Source organism: Alexandromys fortis, unplaced genomic scaffold, assembly GCF_014885135.2.
Source record: "Alexandromys fortis isolate MF-2015 unplaced genomic scaffold, M_Fortis_MF-2015_v1.1 scaffold_57, whole genome shotgun sequence".
NCBI lineage: Eukaryota > Metazoa > Chordata > Mammalia > Rodentia > Cricetidae > Alexandromys > Alexandromys fortis.
In genome coordinates, this window is record NW_026067941.1 from 9591801 (window position 1) to 9614204 (window position 22404).

At 41.1% G+C, this 22404-nt stretch overlaps 2 protein-coding genes across 15 annotated transcripts in view; both read left to right on the forward strand.

Annotated features, from left to right (window-relative positions):
• Positions 1 to 22404, forward strand: part of Mgam (maltase-glucoamylase) — a 240025-nt gene that overhangs the window by 157178 nt on the left and 60443 nt on the right. For 12 of the 14 annotated variants that reach the window (XM_050148104.1, XM_050148103.1, XM_050148102.1 and 9 more), the window contains 5 exons: positions 297 to 421; positions 1381 to 1469; positions 2461 to 2501; positions 2993 to 3163; positions 5546 to 6284. The exons of the other annotated variants lie outside the window; for them this stretch is intronic. In XM_050148104.1, coding sequence (XP_050004061.1) covers positions 297 to 421; positions 1381 to 1469; positions 2461 to 2501; positions 2993 to 3163; positions 5546 to 5620 — 501 coding nt within the window. In that variant the 3' untranslated portion in view covers positions 5621 to 6284. Of the gene's footprint in view, positions 1 to 296; positions 422 to 1380; positions 1470 to 2460; positions 2502 to 2992; positions 3164 to 5545; positions 6285 to 22404 lie in introns of those variants that run through there. 14 annotated transcript variants of the gene reach the window in all.
• Positions 21895 to 22404, forward strand: part of Mgam2 (maltase-glucoamylase 2 (putative)) — a 36132-nt gene continuing 35622 nt past the window's right edge. Inside the window, exon 1 of the mRNA XM_050148108.1 lies at positions 21895 to 22000. Within this exon, the coding sequence (XP_050004065.1) occupies positions 21895 to 22000 (106 nt within the window). The remainder of the gene's footprint in view (positions 22001 to 22404) is intronic.

Sequence of the window (22404 nt, forward strand, 5' to 3'; positions counted from 1 at the left end):
CAGAATGCAACTCTCACACATGAAGCAGGATTCAGCTTCACATGTGGTAAGATAAGGATTGCCACAGGAGGAAGATAAAGATGCCACATGAGGCAAGACAAAGGTATCAAACAAGACATAGTCAAAGATAAAGGCACTTAAATAAGCCTTTTGGATGCTTTCTATGGGGCAGGTGAATGCAGAGTGTATAGCTGGTATGTGTTGAATAGTGGGGACCAGGAGGTGGTTGGGGTATCTGCTAAATGCACTACTCAGTGATGCGCACATCCCTCATCATCTCTCTCTTTTTCCTGCAGGGTGTAGATATTAATGCAACAGGCCAATGGAAGATTTTGCCAGCCCCTCTGGAGCACATTAATCTTCATGTCCGTGGGGGTTACATCCTGCCCTGGCAGGAACATGCCCTGAACACCCAATTGAGGTGAATGGGGAGGGGGAATTGGGGTTCAGTTTTGCATATAATGAGCTTAATCATATGTGATCCCTTGAGTATCACTGTGAAATCTGAAAGCATTTTCACTGAATATTTTTTGCATTTTTGTATTTGAACTTTATAAGCACTCTGGATTCTGAACAGTTTTCATCCATTGTTTTAGACTGAAGTGTATAAAATCACATTTCTAAGAAGTGACATTTACAGTAGAAGCCAAAATGGGGGTAGTCGTAATTCATATTTTTGGAATCTTGCACCTTCTCCTTAAGAATAAGCCATTGCTGAAAAAATTTAACTGTGTGACAACTGATACCTGAGGTTGATTTTACCTTGAAAACTTTTAGGACCTCTTGACCTAAGTTCATATGTCAATCATCAATCACTAGCGTCAAACAAATGCTTGCTGCATGCCTAAGACCATGGCAGTATTGAGAACTTTGTTTCATGATTTTCTCTCTTTCTTTATCAAAGAGAAACACATTCACTTGAGTTGAGTATTGCTGTCATCTCCATTACATATATGATGAAGAGGAGGCTTTATGAAGCTATGTGATTCACGGAGTCACAGGTCCAGGAAGAATATGGCCCATGTGGGCCTAATATACTGCCTCAAAACTTCACCCACTTGTTCCCTGTGTTTTAGGTGATGGGGAAAATGAAGGAAAATGTGTGCTTTTAATTTAAGAGCCTTACTGAAACATTTCCCTTGATGCTTTGGTGAAGTCCTTCATGTAGGACATGTAGGGGTCCAGTCTTCTCTGAATTCATATAGTCATGCAGAGGTCCAGCCTTCTCTACATGCATATAGAGCCAGTTCTCAGGATTTTCTGAGAACCCACTCTAAACCTCAGGAAGCACTTCATTTTGCTGCTTTGTTCCTGTGAAACCTTTTGGCTTGTGACTGTAACTGTGTTTTTAGCTAATGCCTCTCTCCCTCCCCACCACAGCCGTCAGAAATTCCTGGGCCTTAAGGTTGCCTTGAATGACACGGGACTTGCTGAGGGCTGGCTATTCTGGGATGATGGGAAAAGCATTGGTGAGTAGGGACTGACTGGGATTCCTGGCCATACCATGAACAAGGTTCTTGATTATCTTAAATACCTACCTTTCAGCTGAGATAAACTTCCATAAGATTTATGCACATTCTCCAACTACCCGATTAGTTGTCACAGAGAGACAGGCTATATGGGATGCTTATATGGGTAGCTTTCGTCAGGAGTTTGTGACAGTTGGTAAACTTCTAGGAGAAGAATGGCTTAAGTACTCTTTACTACACAGTAGGACTTTTAGCCACAAAGAGCTCCTGCTGCTCAACACAGCTGTAGGCACAGGCTCCAATGAATACTCAAAATGTCATAAGGGCATCTGAGAGAATGAAGTCTATTTTATTTAATTAATATTCATTTAAATGTACTCAGCTTATTTTTATGGTGCCTTCTGCTGTGGGCAGCACAGTTCTAGAAGCCAGTGGTTCCAGCAGGAGTGGGAGTTAATGAGAAAGAGGCCGGCAATGACGAGGCAGAGGAAGCTGCCTTTTCCACACGCCACACTGCCAAACACCATGCTTTCCCAGGTGTTTTCTTTTTAAGTTTTCTGGACATCACATTAAAAACCACCTGTAATCACTCAAGATAAAGCAAGGCATCAATCAATGTATTTGAATGTGTGGATGTGTGCTTCAGAGCAAAAAGAATCTGGAAATTCCAAGGTGATTAGGGAGATGTTGGGACTAGTGGACGATGAAAAAAGAGACTTATGGTAGGGTTGGGGTATGAGGTATGAGGCAGTTATCGGACAAGTACATCTATATACTCATTGCAAACATTTGTGTCCATTTGGCGATGGGTGTAGAACCTGACTAATTTCCATAGAGAGAACTTCCATTGCAAAACTGAACTCATTTTAATGAAGAAAAATAAAATAAAAACCATCCCGTATAACCCAAAATAACTTTCAGCTCAGACAAATCAGCAATTAGAAGCCATCACACAGGCCCAGCTCACATCTGTCTCTTTGTCTGTTTGCAGATATGACAAAATACTACTTGGCCAGGTTTTTTGTCAGCCAGGTGAGTGCAACTGATTCCTAGAATTTCTTCATTGCTCATCTTTCTTTTCCACCAGACCTCAAGGGGAATTTTTTATGTTCCCAGGAAATATATTTTGATTGAACCTGTCCATGTCTCATTAGTAACTGTTTTCAGGGTACAGGTTTCTCAAGTGGATAATCCTTCTGTGTAATCTGGCCCTTCTTCTGATGCTAACTTTAAATGCTCTGCACAGGCTGTGACCTTTCTATGTGTAGAATATACATTTCTAGATACTTGAGACTGGTAACTTACAGAGTTCAAGGCCATCCTGGCTGACGGTGGTCCATGCAAAGTGAATGGGACAAGGTAGCAGGGGACAGAGTGATGAGGTCATGGTTTTTACTAATTGAGAACATATTGACTCAGGCTGTCTCATTTCATGATATGCATCTATGACTCAAACACACTTGAGAACAAAATTGAACTAATTTTGATGTTTGATTCTTTCTGTTTTATTTTCAATTTGACAGAATACATTGCAGAGAGAAATTATTTTGAACAATTACATCAGTGGCACGACACCTTTATCCCTAGGCTACATTGAAATCTGGGGATTGGGCAGTGTTTCCATTACCCGTGTGAGCATCTCTGTGAACAACGTTACTGATACAATCCCCCATGACTACAACACTGAAACCCAGGTTTGTGACTACTGGAAAACTCTATGGTATTCCCCCACATACACCAAATGCTTTGTGCTACCCCTCCCCCTATACCCTGCTGGCAGCCACTGTGTTCAGTGCCTTCTGTACACAGTGTGAAGATAAAGCAACATCCATAGTGTATCATTTGGAGTTAAAAATCTAGCTGCTTACTTTCTATATGTATCATCTTGTCTAAAAACCTAAGTGACACTTGGCTCTCATTCTGTCTCAGAAACCAAACGCCAGCCACTATCCACTACCCTACAAAGAGCTGGTCCACTGTTTAAAGTATCGTAGCAAGGGAACAACAGCAACAACAAAGATGAAACAGTGAACAACTCTTTGCTCTCACTCATTTTTTTCCATCTAAATTTATAGGAAACTCTCAGAAATTTCCATACCCATGGAGTCTTAGCTTGATATTTTTGAGTTTGAAAGGATATTACAGGGAGAAATGTTAGGTAAAGATACACAATAACTGTACCAAAGTAAATTTGAATGTAAATATGTATTTAAAATAACTTGACCTAATGAGTGAATGATTAGTATCATTTTAATTGGTTCTTTGAGAATTTCAGACTACTACTCCCTTCTCCCAACTTCTCTCAGAACTACCTACTCACCCAACTTTTGTGCCCTATCTATGCATCTCTGTTTGTATGTGTTTATTTACATATGTATGTATGTGTGTGTATGTATGTATGTATGTATTATGTATGCATATATGTACCTACTTACTTATCTCAATGTGTGCTTACTATATTTTTTTGGACATGTGGTCTTCCATTAGAGTTTGGCAAACAACATTTTATTAATGTCCATGTTCATTTCCTGTCCCCAACTCCTCTCAGATCCTCCTCTACCTCCTGAAACATCAACATCATGTTCTCTTTCTCACTCTCTTTTTTTTTTTTAACCCATTTAAGCCAGTGTGTTTTGGTCAACTACTCCTGGGCATTGTGCCTGACCTGGAGTATGGTCAATATACCAAATGTCTTATCATTGAGGGAAACTGACTTTTCCTCTCTCAGGAGCAACCAAATGCCATTAGCCCCTCAATTAGGCATGGGCTTCATGCCCCCCTTTCTTCTCCACCCTGGGATTTTGTCTGGCTGAAGCATGTGTAGATCTTGTGCATGTTGTCACAATAGCTATGAGTTCCTGTACACCTGCCCCACAGTGTCTGGGAAATATAGTGTCTTAGTTAGGGTTTCCATTGCTGTGACAAAACACAATGGCAAAAGTAACTTGGTTAGGAAAGGGTTCATTTCAGTACACAACTCTCATCATAGAGGGAAGGAAGGAACTCAAGGCAGGAACTGACACAGAGAGGCCATGGAGGAATGCTGCTTACTGACTTGTTCCTACTGGCTGACTCAGTCTTCCTTTTCATGCAGCAGCTCACAGGCACCAACACTTTTGTGTGAATTTTTGTCTCAAGTCACTAAACACATCTTAGACAAGTTTTCTTTACCCACTTGTTGCTTGATCTTATTCCTCCATCCTTCGGATGCTTTGCAGTCTATATGTTCACAACACTAGTGTTAGCAAGGATGTTTCTGCTTGTATAGACAATAGCAGCCATGCTAAGATATGTTCCCAATTTGCAATAATTTGATAATTGTTGATAACAAGTATGCTCTCATCCTGTCAAAGTTAAAATTAGAACCTTAGGATTCATATAATATTTCGGTCCCAATACCCATCACACCGTGATAAATGGGAGCACTTCTTCCTATGAGTCATTCATCCCCCCCCTCTCTCTCTCTGTGTGTATGTGTGTATGTGTGTGTGTATGTGCATCTTTGTGTGTGTGTACTAAATGTGAATGCTTTCTGATTTCTAGGCCTGAGAAAAAAGTTTTTCTTCATTTTTATAATTTTAAAATGTCTCCTTGTACTGTGTTTTTTTTTTTTTTTTTTTTGTCAACCACCTTTAAAAATATATCTTAAAGGATATCTTTCCCTATTCTGTTGTGGAATGATTTATGGACAGTTAAAAACTGGTCTATGGTGAGGCCTCTTGAAAGTGTTCGCCCATAAGAAACAGAAATATTAGACTTCCCAGGCAGTGGGTGAGTACTCTGGGGAGACAGCAGAAGACGGAGTCAAAGGAACGCTAGCAGCAATACAGAGGAGAGGAAGACAGGGTATCCTTTTCAATTTGCCTGTGCACTTGTTCTCAGTGCAGCTGAGTGCCCATTCCTGTCATGGAAAAATCATTCGACTTCAAGGATTAGGAAACACCCTCCACACCTGAAAATAAAACAGTAGTTGGCATCAAGGCCATGTGGCTCAAAGGCTTGCACCCTGTTCATTTGTGTACAGGAAATTCTAGCCAACAAATTCTCAATATATTTCTTGTTGTTTGTTCCAACAGATATTAAGAGTTAATGTGACTGACAAAAACATCGGTCTGCATCGTTTTCAGTCATTGACATGGAACCCTTCATAAATTTTTAGAACAGGATACTACAAAAAGATTTAAACTACTTATGCTTTATAATTATATAATCATTATGTATCACCAATTGTTTCATTCCCAGTATGACTAGAATATTTTGTGATGTTTTTGTATATGTGTATGACTTCTAAAAATAATATCTCTGGGTCAATTTAATGTATGTAATTAGTGTGGTATATATGGTTCATCATATGACATTCAGATGTGAAGATGAGGTAGATCCATGTTGAAGTGTGTGTGTGTGTGTGTGTGTGAATGAGTTGGTATGGGGGGAGGAGAGCAATATGCAGAGCCAATGGTGGAGGAGGAAGAAAAAGAACACAGGAAGGAAGTGGGGAAGATGCATGGCAATGGTAGGGAGCAGCAAGAGTAATAGTCATTCTAAGGGGTGGTAGCCTTGTGGGGAGGAGAAAGGAGAGTTAACTTATTTGAGAAAGAAGGGGGTCTTAAAGAAATGCTTAATACACAGAAAGGCAATGAAGAGATTTAAGTAGGTACAGCTGAAGGAAGGGATTGGTGTGCAAAACAAGTTGACTACATAGAGGTGTACTTGGAAATGTATAAATCTTATTTCTTGACCATATCTCATGTACATAACAACAGTTATACAAGCCTATGTGATTTTTATGCCACAGAAAAATAAAGCAAGTGAATTTACAAGGAATTCTCAATGCTGTGATGTGTGTTTGTGGGGACCTCACAAAGGGGTCAGGCAGAAGACTTCTGGAAACTTGTCTCTTTTGTCCCCTGTAGCATTTTAGCTCCTGCAGTCCAATACAGGAATGGGTTATGGTTTCTAACTAGCCCCACATCTCTGTAATGACTCTTTCAAGAGCTTTGGATATTGTTTAAGAATCATAGCAGTTTCTGTACCTGGTAAAATATCAATTTCAACCAAAAACCAAAAAAGAATTATAACTATATTGGTTAAAATATGTATAAAGAAAAATGAAGCCAGGCTGTCGAGATGACTCAGTAGGTAAATGCTCTTGCCTCACAAGTGTGATGATCTGAATTCAACCCTCAGAAATCATAAAGACAGAAGGGGTAAACAGACTCCACAAAGTTGTCCTCTGACCTTCAAATGTGTGTCATGGCAATCATGACCCTCTACAGAATAATAAATAATAGTGAAAAATTAAAATGAAAAGAAATTATGTAAAATACTCAATGGGCATGTTTAATTTTAGTGTTTTTTTTAAATGCATGTTTCATATGGGTATGTGTACCTCCTCACCTCTTCCCTTCTGTACTGGAAAGCCATTCTGTTTGCTGTGTGCATGCCCAGGCATCTGCACCTGCTGCACTGCACCACAATACCATTCAGTTGACTTAATATTCTATTAAATGAGGCATCGTGCATGAGGAGCTGAGAGATAACGAGTGAACTAGAGAAATGTGGGCAAGTAGCCATGAGAATCATTTGATTTAAAAGGCAAAAAAAACCCCTCCACCCTGATTAACTCTCTTTGATTAATAAAAGGAGGTTACAAGGACACGGCTTTCATAATATTTTAGAAATATCTTGTGTTGCCGATAGGTATGCATGGCCGTGTGTTAACTCTTGTTGTCCTTAGTGAGGTGTTTCCTGGCTGGACAACCCAGGGGCTTCACTGATGACTTATGGATTGAAAACCCTGGGGGAATGTTTTTACATTTATAGAGTAAAATGTCAACCACCACAAAGGAAACATCACATAAAAATGTGCAGAGTCCTCCAAAGGTCGTGTCTCCTGTCTCTTGAATTCACTTTTGACCCTCCAAATAAGTGTAGACTTATGAGATACAGCATATTTTGGTATTTGAATGCAGTATGGAATAGCCAAATAAAGCTAAAGATCATATTCACCATGTCTCATCTTTCATTCTTTGTGGTGACAATATTTAAAATCTGTTCTCAGAGATGTTTAAGCATAATTGTATTTTTGGTCCCTCAGTAGTCCCCTCATAAGAACATGTGAAGTTTCACTCTCAAATTAGAGGTGTTCTTAGCAGCTCTGGAAAATGTCAGGGGAGGAGCTCCTTCTGTGATGTACTTGGTTTCTGTCTAGGGCAGAGCTGCCCATCTCTGGGTAGGCCTGTACCCATCCCTTAAAACACAAAGGTTGGAGTCACTAGTCAGGTTATTTTATGCTCCTTTCATTTAAGTGAGGAATAATCTCAACAAGGACTCGGGATATTTAATTAAATAGCTTTGTCTTTCTAGGACAAGTTTCATTTTCAAAATGATATTGATACCTGAGAAGTTGTATAGTTGTGCAAAACTCCTACTTGTTCTTTAGGGTGGGGTCAAGATAGCAAGAGAGATTCACAGTGTTTTGCATTCTCTATTAATTTGAAGAAATATTTATGTGTTTGTGTGTTGTGTTATATATTATATATAATCATATCTATCTATCAATCCATAAGTCTTTATCTTAGTTATTTTTCTATTGCTATGACAAACAGCATGACAAAGTCCACTTATAGAAGAAAGTATTTAATAGGGTTTATAGTTCTAGTGGGTGAGTCAAGGACCATCAGAGCAGGGAGCATGGCAGCAAGCAGGCAGGCATGGCGCTGGAGCAATAGATGAGAGCTTATATCTAGTTCATCAGCATGGGGAGAGAGAGAAAGAGAAGGAGAGGGGGGGAGAAGAAGATATTAATTGGAAATGACATGGGCTTTTGAAACCTTAAAGCCCACCACCAAGTTACACAGTTTCTCCAACAAGGTCACACGTCCTAATCCTTCTCAAACAGTTCTTACTAGGGACCAAGTTTTCAAACATATGAGCCTATGGGGTCTATTTCTATTCAAGCCACCACAGCATGTATCTATATATCTTTGCCTATGTCTCTATTTATGTGTCACGAATCCACAGTTTGGAATTAGGAATTACACTCCTAAAAATTATTAAGAATATCAATAAATTTTTTGATTGGGTTTTATATTTGTGCATATTTCTCCAGTGAGGCATGGGCAACAATAGGAGGATAATAGGTTTGTAATATCAGAGAAATATATATATATGCATATATATATATGAAGATGTTACAGTAACATATATATGAAGCTGTCACAGTAAAATTTTGTAAAATGAACTATGTTAATAATAATAATAAACAATTTTATAAAACAAAATAATTAGAAGAATGGTGTTATTTTATACTTTTGCAAATATCTCTTCAAAGTCTGCCTTAATAGCTAAGTCCTCATACAATCATTTTGACATTACATGGTAAAGTCTATGAAGACACCGTGTATGCATGGGAGGACAGTGTATTGCTTCTTTGACAAAATGCTTGACTAAAGCAAAGGAGGAAAGCATACTTTCACTCATAGGTGCAGAGATATTTCAAGTCCATCATAGTAGGGGAAGGCAGCGCAAATTCATGACAGTGTGAACATGGAACAGACTCCTCATACAGTAGAGTGTGGGTACCACATTCAAAGGCCTGCTTTCCCTGACCTGCTCTCATCAGCCTGCCCCCAACACCCAAAGATTCCATGGCCCTCACAATACTTCCAAAATTCTGGGACTAGGGATTCAAAACATAAGTCTTTCAGGGCCATTTTAGATTCAAAGGATAGCAAACCTTCAAAAGGAAAATATTTTCTCAGAATTTTTAGGAAACGGTTTATCTCAAACTTATCCTGAAAAGGTCTCAAGAGTCCCAGATACTGACTTGAGAACTATCTCCTATGGAGCTATGGTTTCTTGAGGCTACCCAAAGGCACCCCTGAAACACGGACCTCCAGTTTTAGTTACTGGTCAGCTATTAAAGCAAAAGTTAGGATCATACTTTTTGACATATTTCCTCACCAAATCACTGATATGGATTCACTACTACAGAGTTCCTAGCTTCAAAAGAACAAATAATCCAATAAAAAAAATGGAGTACAGACCTAAACAGAGAACTCTCAACAGAGGAATCTAATATGGCCGAAAGACACTTAAGGAAATGCTCAACATCCTTAGTCATCAAAGAAATGCAAATCAAAACAACTCAGAGAGTTTCTTTGGATGTCAGTGTGGTGATTTCTCAGAAAATTAGGAAACAACCTTCGTCAAGACCCAGAAATACCACTTTTGGATATATATCCAAAGGATGCTCAGTAGTACCGTAAGGACACGTGCTCAACTGTGCTCATAACAGATTTGTTTGTCATAGCCAGAACCTGAAAACAACCTAAATGCCCCTTGACCAAAGAATGGACAAGGAAAATGTGGTACATTTACACAATGGATTACTACACAGCAGAAAAAAATAACAATGTCTTGAAAATTGCAGGCAAATGGATAGAGCTAGAAAACATCATATTGAGTGAGGTAACCCAGACCCAGAAAGACAATTATCATATGTACTCACTCATGGTGGCTTTTAGACATAAAGCAAAGAAAACCAGCCTACAATTCACAATCTCAGAGAAACTAGGCAACAATGAGGACCCTAAGAGAGACATACATGGATCTAAACTACATGGGAAGTATAAAAAGACAAGATATCCTGAGTAAATTGGGAGCATGGGGACCAGGGGAGAGGATTAAATGGGAGGGAAGAGGAAGGGAGTGTAGCAGAGAAAAATGTATAACTCAATAAAATCAATAAAAAAAGATCACAAAATTTTACTTTTAAATAGCTATCTCCATTTCTTTATTTGCTGCTGTGATAAAATATTTTGATCAAATCATCTTAAGGGAGAAAGACTACGGTTCATCAAGGAAGAGAAGGCAAAGTAACGAGAGCTTGAGGGAGCCAGTCCCCTTGTGTCCACAGTCAGGAAGTGGAGAACAACAAACACTTGTATTCAGCTTTCTTCCTTGTTAGGGAGTCCAGAATCCAAGCGGGAGTGGGGGTGGGGGAATGTGCTAGACACTGGTGGACCTTCCAACCTCAGTTAACCCATCACAGGCATGATTATAGCCTTTAGAATCCCTCACAGAGGTACCTGGTCTCCTTGGCCATTGTACATCCTGTCAAGCTGATGATGAACACTATCACAATAAGCTAGTAAAAAATAAAAAATAGAAATTCTAAACCTTTTCACTTAAAGAAGAAATTCATTTCTTCTCTTAGCAATTGACTGTCTTATGTACCTATACAGACAAAGCTGGGCTGTCCTTAGTGGACATTGATAGTGTTAGTTTCACCAAAATTTGACACTCCTGTCTTTACAGCCGCATCACTGAGAGTTTGGCATTGGCCTTGGCGTTTGATGCTCTGGAAGGAAGAGTTTCTGACCCAGTGATTCCTGCCACCAACTTGCTTCTACATCTGCTTGATCCATGCTAAATGCTAACTTTACCCCTGCTTGCCAGCTGACATCTGGGAGATATATCAGTTCCCATGCTTGCCCCCCCCCACATACAAAAAATGTTTTTAATAGTTTTCATGAAGTCAACTCAGCTTATCATCTGATATCCTCTAGCTGCCCATTGTCAAACTGGAAGGTGAATTTAGCTCACTGGTAATTAGTAAACACATTATAAATGAGTGTGGATTGTGTGCCAGCATTACAACATGAATAATGTCGCAAACATGAAACGTGGGGAGCTAAGGAACTACAGTAAAAAATATAGGCGGAACTTATGTGGTGTGGGAAGTCCTTCTGTCTAGGTGTCGCTTTTATTGGTTAATGAATAAAAAAACGGCTTTGGAACTATAACAGGGCAGAACTTAGGTAGGCAGGGAACACAAAACTGAATAGTGGGAGAAAGGAGGCAGAAGCAGAGAGAAGCCATGGAGCCCTACTGGAGACAGATGCCGGAACTTTAGCCAGTAAGTCACAGCCACGTGATGATACACAGTTTAATGGAGATGGATTAAATTAATATGTAAGACTTAGCCAATAAGAAGGTAGAGCTAACGGGCCAAGCTGTGATTTAAATAATATTGTTTCTGTGTGATTTTTTTCTCAGCAGCCAGGAACCAACAAGGGGCATCCTTACAACACGTATGTAACAATAAATCTCTTTTCTTGAACTTTGGCCAATGTATCTTCCCAATTTGAAATGAAACGTAGATATATTTTCCCCTAACAAAGGCTAACTGATACTGAAACAAAGATGTGGTAAGTATACCTTCCTTACTGGGGAGGCTGAAATTCTTTGAGCATAAAACAATTTTTAAAGGTGCTGAGCCATTGAAGGCAGAAGTACCCACCAGAGGTGTTTGACCACTTCATGGTTTTCAGTTTCTACTGTAATAATGTTTGCTTGTCTAGGATGAATAGGAGGTAGGGAGAGAGCCGGAGATGTGGCTCAGCTGTTAAAGCACTTTCTGCTCTTGTGCAGTATCCAGGTTTGTTTCTCAGCATCCATATGGTGGCTCCCAGGATCCGTAAGTACCTCCAGGGGAACTGACATCCTCTTCTGGCCTCTATGGGAACCCAACACACACCGGATGCACGTCCATGAATGCAGACAAAACAGTCATACACATAAAATAAAATAATCTGTATAAACCCAAATAATTGCAGGGGAAGCATATTTGTTCTAACGAAAATTTGAATGCAGGCAAACTTTAGGAGACAAAAATGAAGGCAGAAGCAATTTGACAAAATATAGGCAGTTTATTCTATTTTCACTTAGTCAGCAAATGACTAGCTGTTAACAAGCTATGGGTACGTGACCAATTTCAAGCACTGGAGATAACCACGGGACAGCTGGACCAAGCCTTCCTTTTGCGCCCTTTGTGTTAGATGGGCAGACAAGAGTGACGAGCACAGTAATCAGACGTGAGCAAGAACACCAAAGAGGCACTACCACACCTGTCCTCCAATGACTCTCCATTTTATAGGGCAGTAAATCAACTGTGGCAGAAGGAGGCTCTACTAGCCTGCTCACCTTTGCCCAGTGCTTCTTGTGAATCACGAGGGACAGACACAGCAAAGAAAACGACGAGACAGCAATGAGGTAAGCGCTTTGTTCATGGAAGAAATACTTGAGCACATGGAATCTTTTCTTTTGTACAATTTCTGGCTCCTGCTCTGTTAAGTTTTCTTAGATATTCACATTTGCCTTCTGGACCTTGTATTTTCTTCTCTTCATAGAGGATGAAAGATAAGGGTGAGCTATAAAATGGAAAGATGGTGTGTCTGTATGTAAGCTGTGTACATGTGTGTGCATGCCTGTCTATGTGATATATGTTATGTGTGGAGGACAAATGGCAAGGGTCTAACAGAAGCTGTCCCTCTCATTCTGGGAAAACTCTTGGAAGAACAAGCAGCTGGAATCCTTCTGCAGGTCAGTGAAGGGTGGCAGGGATTCAGAGGAGTGTGAATGTGGTCCAGTGTTCCAGATTTAAGGACTTCTAAATAGAAAAATTCTGCCTCCATGAGTCCTCACACCTTTCTCTGCCAAGATGGCAATAGCTTCTATGGCAAGGTGATGATAGTGCCCCCAAATTGTAGGAGCTGCCTTGTAGAATTTGGACCTTCAGGAAGGTTAAGGAGACCTGGACAGGGCATCTGCTTTTGGTTTGTAGTGGCTAGAAAGAAAATGCTCCCTATGAAGAGAAATAGTACTCGGAGAAAGGCTAGTCAATGGCCAGTGCTTTTGTCTTGATGCTGCCTGGAACGATGTGCTTAAGGATCGAAGTCAGGCACTATGAGTGTTTGGGGTGGGTCTCATAGTTTTTTCATTGCCTTGAATCCCACTTTAGAGTTTTGTTTTTTATCGCAGCCTTAAAGCACTGTTGTCTAGGGATGTGGAGCCAGTACTCAAGGACCAGGTGCAGAAACAGTGCTTGTCTCTTGTTGCTTCCCTCTGTTCTGCTTCTAATCATGTTTATATAGAAAGTCTTTAACATTCCTTTGTAAAATGGGAATCATGGTGGTCGCCTGCTTTGTTTGTTGCAGAGGTTTATGAGATTATAATGATGCAGATTTTCTCCGATTTCTTCTTTACTGGTGTGTGTGTGTGTGTGTGTGTGTGTGTGTGAATGTGTACATGTTTGCTTGTTTATGGCTGCACATGTGATGTGTGTGATCATGTGTGCTCCTGCCTGCATGTAGACACCAAAGGCTGATATCAGGAGTCCATTTTTCCTCACTCACATATCTTATTCATATTTTATTCATTTGAGACAGGGTCTCTCTGTCAAATCCAGACTTTGCTTAGATAGCTAGTCTTGCTAGTATCTTGCTCTGTGGATTTCATATCCACCTCTGCAGGCTGGAATCATAGAAGAGTCAGCGTGCAAACCTGGCATTTACTGAGTTCTGGAGTTTGAACTCCTGTGCACCTTAAGAGTCAAAGTTTTTTTATGGTTCTGTTATAGCCCTAGCCCAATACAATTCATATATAATGGAGAATAAGTCTTTTTTGATAATTTAGCAGAAGATAGTCAACGGATGGGTTGAGATTAATAAGAATAGCTACCCCTTCCAATTCCAACCCCTCAACCTCAGCTTCTCTGAGAGCTAACAGTTCTCCCTAACCTCCTTTTGGCAAATTATCTGCTGCTTATTGCTCCATGCTCTATTCTTTTCTTGAATTCTTATACATTCATTTGAATTAAATTTTTAAAAATTTAATTATATCCCTATATGAAAATATTTCTATGAATGGTGATAGTATTACTCTGAGAGACAGGAATGAAGAAAAATGTAGTCAGAGAAAAACCTGAAACTAAAGTGAGTGCTTGCTTTTTCACACTGCTTTTGACTATTGTTGCATAAGTGGTAGTTTAATGTCTGGGAACACAGTGGAGGGAAGAGGCTGATCAAGTGGGCATAGGAGGTGTCGCGAGGACTTTGGTCACAAGGTTAAAGCATTTATAGCCAAGGACACCATTAAGATCGACTACAGTGGATCCTAATGGCTGTCTTTACTGGGTTATTGGGAACATGACTCAAAGTTACTGGGAAAGTAGTCCAACTGAACTGGTTCCTGACTGCCTGTTAGAACTAAACTTCTTTTAAAAATCAGAAAGATTCTCTGGAGTTTAAAAAGGGAATTCTAATTTTTCATGCAAGTTATATTTAGATAAGTAGTTGATTGGCAGGATTGGTAGGCATTGGGACTGGGGTAGAATGGAGGATGATGTTATATTTAAACATGTTCATTTGGGGCTTTTGAAGCAATAACAGATCACTGACTATATGAATCCCAATCTGTAGGTTAGAGAACTGTTGTCAGGTATTGTGTGTCACATGAATGATGGAGATTGCTCAAAGAGAGTGGGCAGTGTAAAAGGGGACTCTGGGACCGTATGAAAGATGTCAGCATTTAATAAAATAGGAGACTAACAGACAACCGAAAAGAATCCAAAACTGCAGGTAGAAAATTCAATGTTAAGCATATCAATAACTGCAGTGTTCCAGGAGAAGAGAGCAGTTCGATAGGGAGAGGCGATGAAGACAATGCCCATTGTATTTGGTAACTTATTTGCTGGCAACCTTAGTAAAATTATAATCAGTGGACTACAGGAAACACAAGCCATGCCAGTACTACAGGAGGAAGCAATAAAGACAAGGTGCAATAGTGTAGAAATATATTGTTGCTGTTGTTTTCTGTATGGAGACTGAGTCTCACATAAATTCTCTACTTAGTAGTGGACAGCCTCGAACTTCTGACCCTCCTGTGTCTACCTCCCCAGTGATGTGATTACAGGTGCTTGGCTTGTTTGTGCTGTGCTGAGGACCGTACTCAGAGCCCTACGCATGCTCAATGAGCCACATCCACAGCTTAATATTTGCCTCTTGTGAGGAGAACTAGGAAGTGAAAAGGAGAGGTAAAATCATAGCTGTAGGAGGACTGAGCCATTGATGGGTTCGAGCCACTTGAGAGATACCATGAGTGGAATAAGAAGCTTGGGAGGGAGAGCTTGACAGTACTAGAAAAGAAAGAACTGAAGGAGGGTTTTTGAGAAGACCAGTTATGGAGGAGCTAGAAAATAAAAGCAAGAATCAAACTTGGACAAGAGAAGATCATCTTCTACTGAGAACATAGGGGGAAAGATTGGAGTTTGCTCAACTGTGCATAAGTTTTAAAGAAAAACTTGGGTTGAGAGGTGGGAGACAAGGTAATGTCTGTTACATAGTTGCTTTTCCTTTGTGGCGGTGATAGTGTAAGGATAAGATGTGGATAACTGTGATTAAACTTTTACATAAGGGCTTGAGTTTTCAGTGAGGCTCTGGAAATGAGAGGAGGGGAGGCCATCCGTGGGTTCCAGGTTCAAGTTCTACGGGGAGGTAATGAACCCTGGTGGTGTCTATGTTCAGACAAAATATCAATGCAGATATGAACATTTGGATCCTTTTTAAGTGTATATGTTCAGTTAAGATATATGAATAGATTGCAAGTTATATAACAAATGTCGAGATGCAGACCTAGAAATTTCTAAGAGTACAAGGGAAATAGAAGCCAGAATGTTGTTAAAGAATAAAGAATGTTCATGCATTTTCTAGTTGCTTTTCTGCTGCTGTGGTAAAACACCATGACCAAGGCTGCATAAAGAAGAAAGAGTTACTAGGGCTTATGATTCTAGAGGGACCCAAAAGTCCATTATGGTGGGGAGATGTGGCAGCAGTCATCATGGTGGCTAAACATGCAGCTGAAAGCCCACATCCTTAGCTGCAGGCACAGAGCACAGAGATTGAACTACAAGTGGGGCCAGACTATCCACTCTCAAAGCTACCCCCTCCCCCGTGATGTACTTTCTGATCACGTGTTACCCACAAGAGCCTGAGCTGTGCACTACTAATAGTGCATTGATTGTGGAGGGTCTTTGGGTATTCTCATTTGTGGTAGCCTTTCTCCAGTGGCCTGTTTAAGTCACAAATATGAAGACAACCTGTAGGAATCAATGCATAGTGTTTTAAAGACAAAATTGAGTTCTAATGCTTTGGCTTGATTTTATATTGTTCTAAATTGGAATAGCTATTTGCTGTTAAGTCATAATAATTTATTTTTTTGGGGGGCTATTATGTAAACCTGAATCTTCTAGAATAAAGGAATCGATAACCTTTTTTAGGGGAAAGTGAAGTATGTTTTTGTGGCCACAAATGGGCCTCTGATTTGGCAGGCAAGCTAGATTCTATGAAGAGAGAAATCCCTTGCTGGACACTTACTGAGGAAAAGGCCTTCTAGTCTATATTTTCCTGCCAGGCTCTGGGTCAGGTGTCTGGGAATCATCCTTGGACTACTGACCAAACTGTCCTCTCTCTGGATTGGGCAAGGGAATCTCAGCCTCCTGCCACTTCCCCTTAGGGCCATAGGCTATGGACTTGTAAACTCAGTGACCCGGTTACTTATCATCCATTCTTCAGCCCTCCCTAGATGGAGAGAGACAGAGAACCTCTCTGTTCTGCCAGAGACGCCTCCCAAGAGTACTCTCAGTACACTTCCTGATCCACCTGGCAGTTTCTGCCTTTGCCCTTCCTTCATCCCCTCTAGCCCTGCTGCTCTCCTCCCTCCCTCCCTCCCTCCCTCCCTCCCTCCCTCCCTCCCTCCCTCCCTCCCTCTCTCTTTCCCTTCATCTCCCTTTTCATTCTTTTTCTGCTTTTCCTGGAACTTGCCTATGACACTCAGGGTAAAACAGACTATTCATTCTCCAACATGGTTACATTTCTTTTTTTTTATTAGCAATCTAGAAAGTTTAGCTGAACATGATCCCTGCTTCTTCTTAAGAATTCTGTTGACTGAAGCCTCCCATCCCCCTTCAAGGTTTTAGTGGGCGACCCTACCCATTGAGGCTACCCTGAAGGGTGTCATGAATAAACTCACCTCTGCTGGGGACGTGTAGCTACCTGGTTTTGGGTTAAGATGGTTAACTACCATCTCGTGACCTGCCAAGTGCAGCTTGCTAGGGCTGAGGTTCCTAAGCTCACCTGCCTAATTCCAGAGTTGACCCTTTGTGGTAGATAAGACTCCTCTGTGGGCACCAGCCCTAAATGCAGAGACTGAAGCCATAGCTGGTTCTGAACAGACCTGTGCCTTGATCACTTGGAGCTCCAGATCCTGACTGCTGTTCTTTTCCCCAGGAACCATGTTCTTCTGAAAGAGCATGCGCCCTCCGCAAAGAGTTTGATTTCATTGGTTTCCCACACGTTAGCAATGTCGTCAAAACGGATACTACTGCACTGCGTGAAGACTGAGGAAATACAAAGGCCTCTCTTTCTGTCCCAGATCCTGACTTGTCCAAAGTCCCCTGAAAGAAAGGAGACAAACGCCCTAAATTGCATTTCCTCCTTTACTCTTAAAACAGAATTCTGACATTATTACCTTTGCTCATGTAAAGTATGTGGCTTACTGTCTGAGTCAAGGGGGCGTGTGTTTTACCTGTTTCTTCTACATCCCCACTTTACAGTGTTCTCAAGGACTCCTCAAGCCTAAAGCACAGCCAAGACGTTGGTGGCTCTGGCCATTTGTCTGGCCCCTGAGATACTCTGTCAGCATGTTCATTGGGGTTCCAGAGGTTCGGGGAACATTTCCTTCATGTGGCAGTAAGGATCATGGTGTCATATGTTGTGCCTTTCTCTGTCATGTTGTTGATGACTTGTGTAGATGCCTTTGGAGAAGCTCCTAGGCACATTAGGGTTACGGAGCTGCTGTTTGAGACCTGCAGATAAGGCTGTGGGGTGATAGAATGACCGTGCTTCTTTTCTACAGACATATCAGATATGGAAATGTGTGTATTTATTACATGGTTAGGAGATGGAGCTGACCTTGGTGTTCAGAGCAGATCACTGTATTCTCACCTTGTAAATGTAGTCATAACATACGACAAAAAGAACATATATGAAAAGACAGTTTCCAAAGCTCACAAAACAAACAACAACAAAACAACAAGGTTTAAGAGAGGAAAAAAAGACGTAAAGGCTGGGGAGATGTCTCAGTGGGCAAATGACTTGCTGCACATTTAGGAAGACCTGGGATTTGAACCCCAGCAACAACATAAAAGCTGGGACTGAATGTACATGTCTGTCTGTAGCCTCAGCCACAATGAGCACTGGTAGAGACATGAGGATTCCCAGGGCTTACTGGCCTACATGCCTACCCAGAACAGGTTCAATGAGAGACCCTGTCTCAAATGGTAGAGGAAGATACCTGATACCTAGCCTCAACATGTATACACATGGAGTGGGTATTGTGCACACTCATGCACATATAAATAAAACACACACAGAAATGGGAAATTATGTATTTATATTTTAATTTCAAAAAATATTATAGAAGAAGAAAAGGGAGTGAGCTTGTGAACAATAGATGAGTAGTGTTTGGGGCTTACAAAGTGGGGCAACTCAAGAGGCTGATAAATTCTGAGTTAGAGATCAGGTGTAGATGTGCAAAAACCCGATCCCAGGGGGGCCCGCACTTGTAAACACCCGAAGAGAGAGAGACGGTCCTGTAGCTCCCGTGCCACTACAAGACCGACCACAAGTTGGGTACTAAGCCTGGAGACTTAAAAACATTCACACATAGACAGAGACAGACAGAGAGAGACGTGAACACAGGTCATCTTTGATACAGGAATGCCAAGTGCCAAGCTTTATTGTGCTCAGGGGCAGTTTATATAGGGATCGTTAGCCACGCCCAGCTCTCGGAATCTTTCAGCTGCAGGCCTGCCTCATCAGTCTGCCATCAAGGCCTCCTGCTCAGAGCAGCTGCAGACAAGGTCTCATGCTCAGAGCAGCTGCAGGCAAAGAAAGTCAAGGGGTGATCAGGTAGACACCCCTTGTCCCAACAGTAGACAATAATAGCGACTTGGGTTGAGAGGTGCTTTGGAACCCCTTGTCCCAACAGTAGACAATAATAGCGACTTGGGTTGAGAGGTGCTTTGGAACCATAAAGTACATAGTTGCCAGGAGCCAGCCCCAGTGGCTGACAGGTCCCTAGAGGATGTAAGGGGTCAGCAAGAAAAGGAATGAGCCGGGCTTGATGATCAGGAGACTCCTGCAGCCTGAATGACTAGCAGTGGATGTGCTTCTTTAGTCATACAGAATTCAGTAAGCATGGATAGATTCATGTTGTTCCAAAACACAGATCATATCATTTCTGGTCTGGGGCATGTGTTTCACTTTCTCTTGCATATCTTTTAGTCATCACTGATGAATTATGATAGGGCAGAGTTATCTTTTTAAACAATTTCCTTTCAAGTTTGGCATCAATGATAGAGTTATCTTTTATAATTATTCTTACTCATTAACCCCACAATCCACTTTTTAGAAATCTAGCCACATATGGCAGCCTGTTCTCAGGCTGGTAGCTTTGGTGACTACAAGGACGCTAGCCTAAAACAAAGTCTGGAAGCCAGCCTGGGCACATGGCCACATCCCAAGTCATGCAGTACTAACTCCTAATGGTCAGAGTGCCCCAGAAGAATCCTCAGGCCAAAGCTGCTGCAGCTATTATTCAAATCCTGGCATAATGCAATGTTCACATTTTATATCTATAGAGTTTGCTTATATGTCTAATCTGGGCATTCTCTCCTTCTTGGGTCATATGACACCATAGTGGATTTGCATGAGATACCTTTTCAAGAAGGAAAGGTTCTGGCATTTCATTCTTTTATCATCTTTCTACATCCTTTTTTACTCATCAATATACGTCCATGTGTAAGACAGAGATAACTTCAGATAACCTAACTTTGTTGCTGTATACGCCACGTAATCGCCTGGGTGTATAGTGGGAAGAGACTTGCGATCTGATCTATGGCCAACTTCTCTAGGCCACTGAACCTTGGTGACCCATTTAAATTGCTTTGTGTTGATTATCTTGTTCTTGAGTAAGTACAAGGACAGATGTTTCAAGGATATCTCATAGCCTCATAAAGAGACCTCTGACTTTTTTATGGGTTTCACAACCTCTAAGGCATAAGAAAGACCTTCAAGTAGATAAGGATATCTTCCTAAATGCGGGAGGGGTAGTAGGTCCAGGATTTTCTGGGGAAGCCTAGAGGCAGTACTCCTGGAAGAAGGCATAGATGATTCATAAGAAAATTCCAACCAATCCAATATTGCCAAGTTGTGCAAATAATAAAAGTCTCTTAAGTATGCAACAGGTGGCGATAAAAAGCAAAGGTGGCACGGAGGCCATCATGTAGCTCAGCTTTGCTGGATCTTTGACGAGTAGCTTTGCTGGCCTTATGGCTTTTGCCATTCCCATCAGATATGGCTGTGCCACATCGTGATATTGAATTTGCTATTATGAGGGCAAAAATGTGACATATAGTTCACAGTCTGATCTGGAGTTTGTAGATGAGGAGACACAGACCCAATCAGATAAGCCACCCCTCTGTTAGAAAACCAGGAACGTAATTCAAGTTCTTGATCCCAGTTCACACATTGTCCAACCCTGCACTTAGGTCAAAGCATGGAAAGCCACCAAATGCACATGTGTTTGTGTGCTACCAATATGACCAGAAACCTTCTTTTGGGATCATGTTATCTGATTCTTATAGGTTCAGTGTTTCAGTGTGCACCTCAGCACCAACGCACAGGAATTGGAAGGAGACGTGGACTCATTCTTTCTTGATTCTTTCCTCCCTATTTGTACCTTGTTTCCTTCTACACAGGGTGAGTGTTAGGGTCAAGGTAACAATGAAGAGGTCTTTATGAACCATCTCAGGCTCTCAGCCCTCCATCATGAGTATATTTGTTCTCTCCCTCTCTCTTTTTTCTTTGTGTTTTATTTATTTTTTCCTTGGGAAACAGCTCATGTTGGGGTGATTGGGGATGGTGAGTTGGTTTAGCATGCACTGGCACTTACATCTGAATGACTCAAGTTCAATCCCGTCACTCGCATGGTGGAAGTAGAGAACAGATTCTTACAAAGTATCTGATGGCCTACACATATGCACCAGGGACACATATGTTTATAGAAGCATTTTTCCTAGTTTATGTAAAGAGAAAAGCTTCTAATCAAGTCTGTTCTGTGAACAAGTTGACTTCTGTGTATGTATCTCTGTTTACATGTGTGTCTGTGTAGTGTATGTGCATGGATGGATAGAGGTGAACATGAATATTTGAGCATGTGCATGTAGAGGCCAAAAACAAAAAAAATAGGTGTCCTTCTTTATTGTTCTCCATTGTGTTTTTTGAAATAGTTTCTCTTGTTGAACCCTAGCTGAAAGATTCAGCTAAACTAGCTACCCAGTAGAGCTCAGGACCTTTCTGTCTCTGCCTCCGTTGCATGCCGAGATGGAGTTCCAAACTTAGGGCCTTGTATTTTGAACCAAGTACTTTCCTGACCAGGCTGTATCTCCAGTCTTCCATGCTGACCATTACTGCCTGCTCTGACGTGGTTTACTTTAACCTGATTTTCTGTTTCTGTCTAGATGGCGAGAAAGCTCAGTATATTGGAAGTCCTTCTGATCATTTTCAATATAGTTGTATTGGCAGTAGATATCCTTTTGTTGCTTCTTGTGCTGGAGGATTCTCCAGGTAAGGACAATGGTGGGTGCTACGCTTGGAGGATGGGCAAAGCAAGTCCTCTCTGGATGCCAGAGATACCATTTTATTCATTCCTCACCATCCCATATCAAGCTATTTAAAATCTGTCTCTATGATTAGTTTAAATCATTCTTCAAGATAAGTCTTCTGTTTTTGCAACTTAACTTCGGATGTAAATGATATTCTAGGCACTCTGAGCCCATTTAATGCAGTGTCAATGGAATCTAGAATTAGTCTCACCTGATACCCATGCTGCATTATATACAATGGAGCTCTGGGCGGGAAGGAGCAGTAGCCAACTCCATCACTGTGGAAATGGACTTTGGCTCAGAGGAAGTAGAGAGCCAATGAAGCCAGCCTTTGTGCTTTAACTAACGTTAGCCTCTAACGGATAA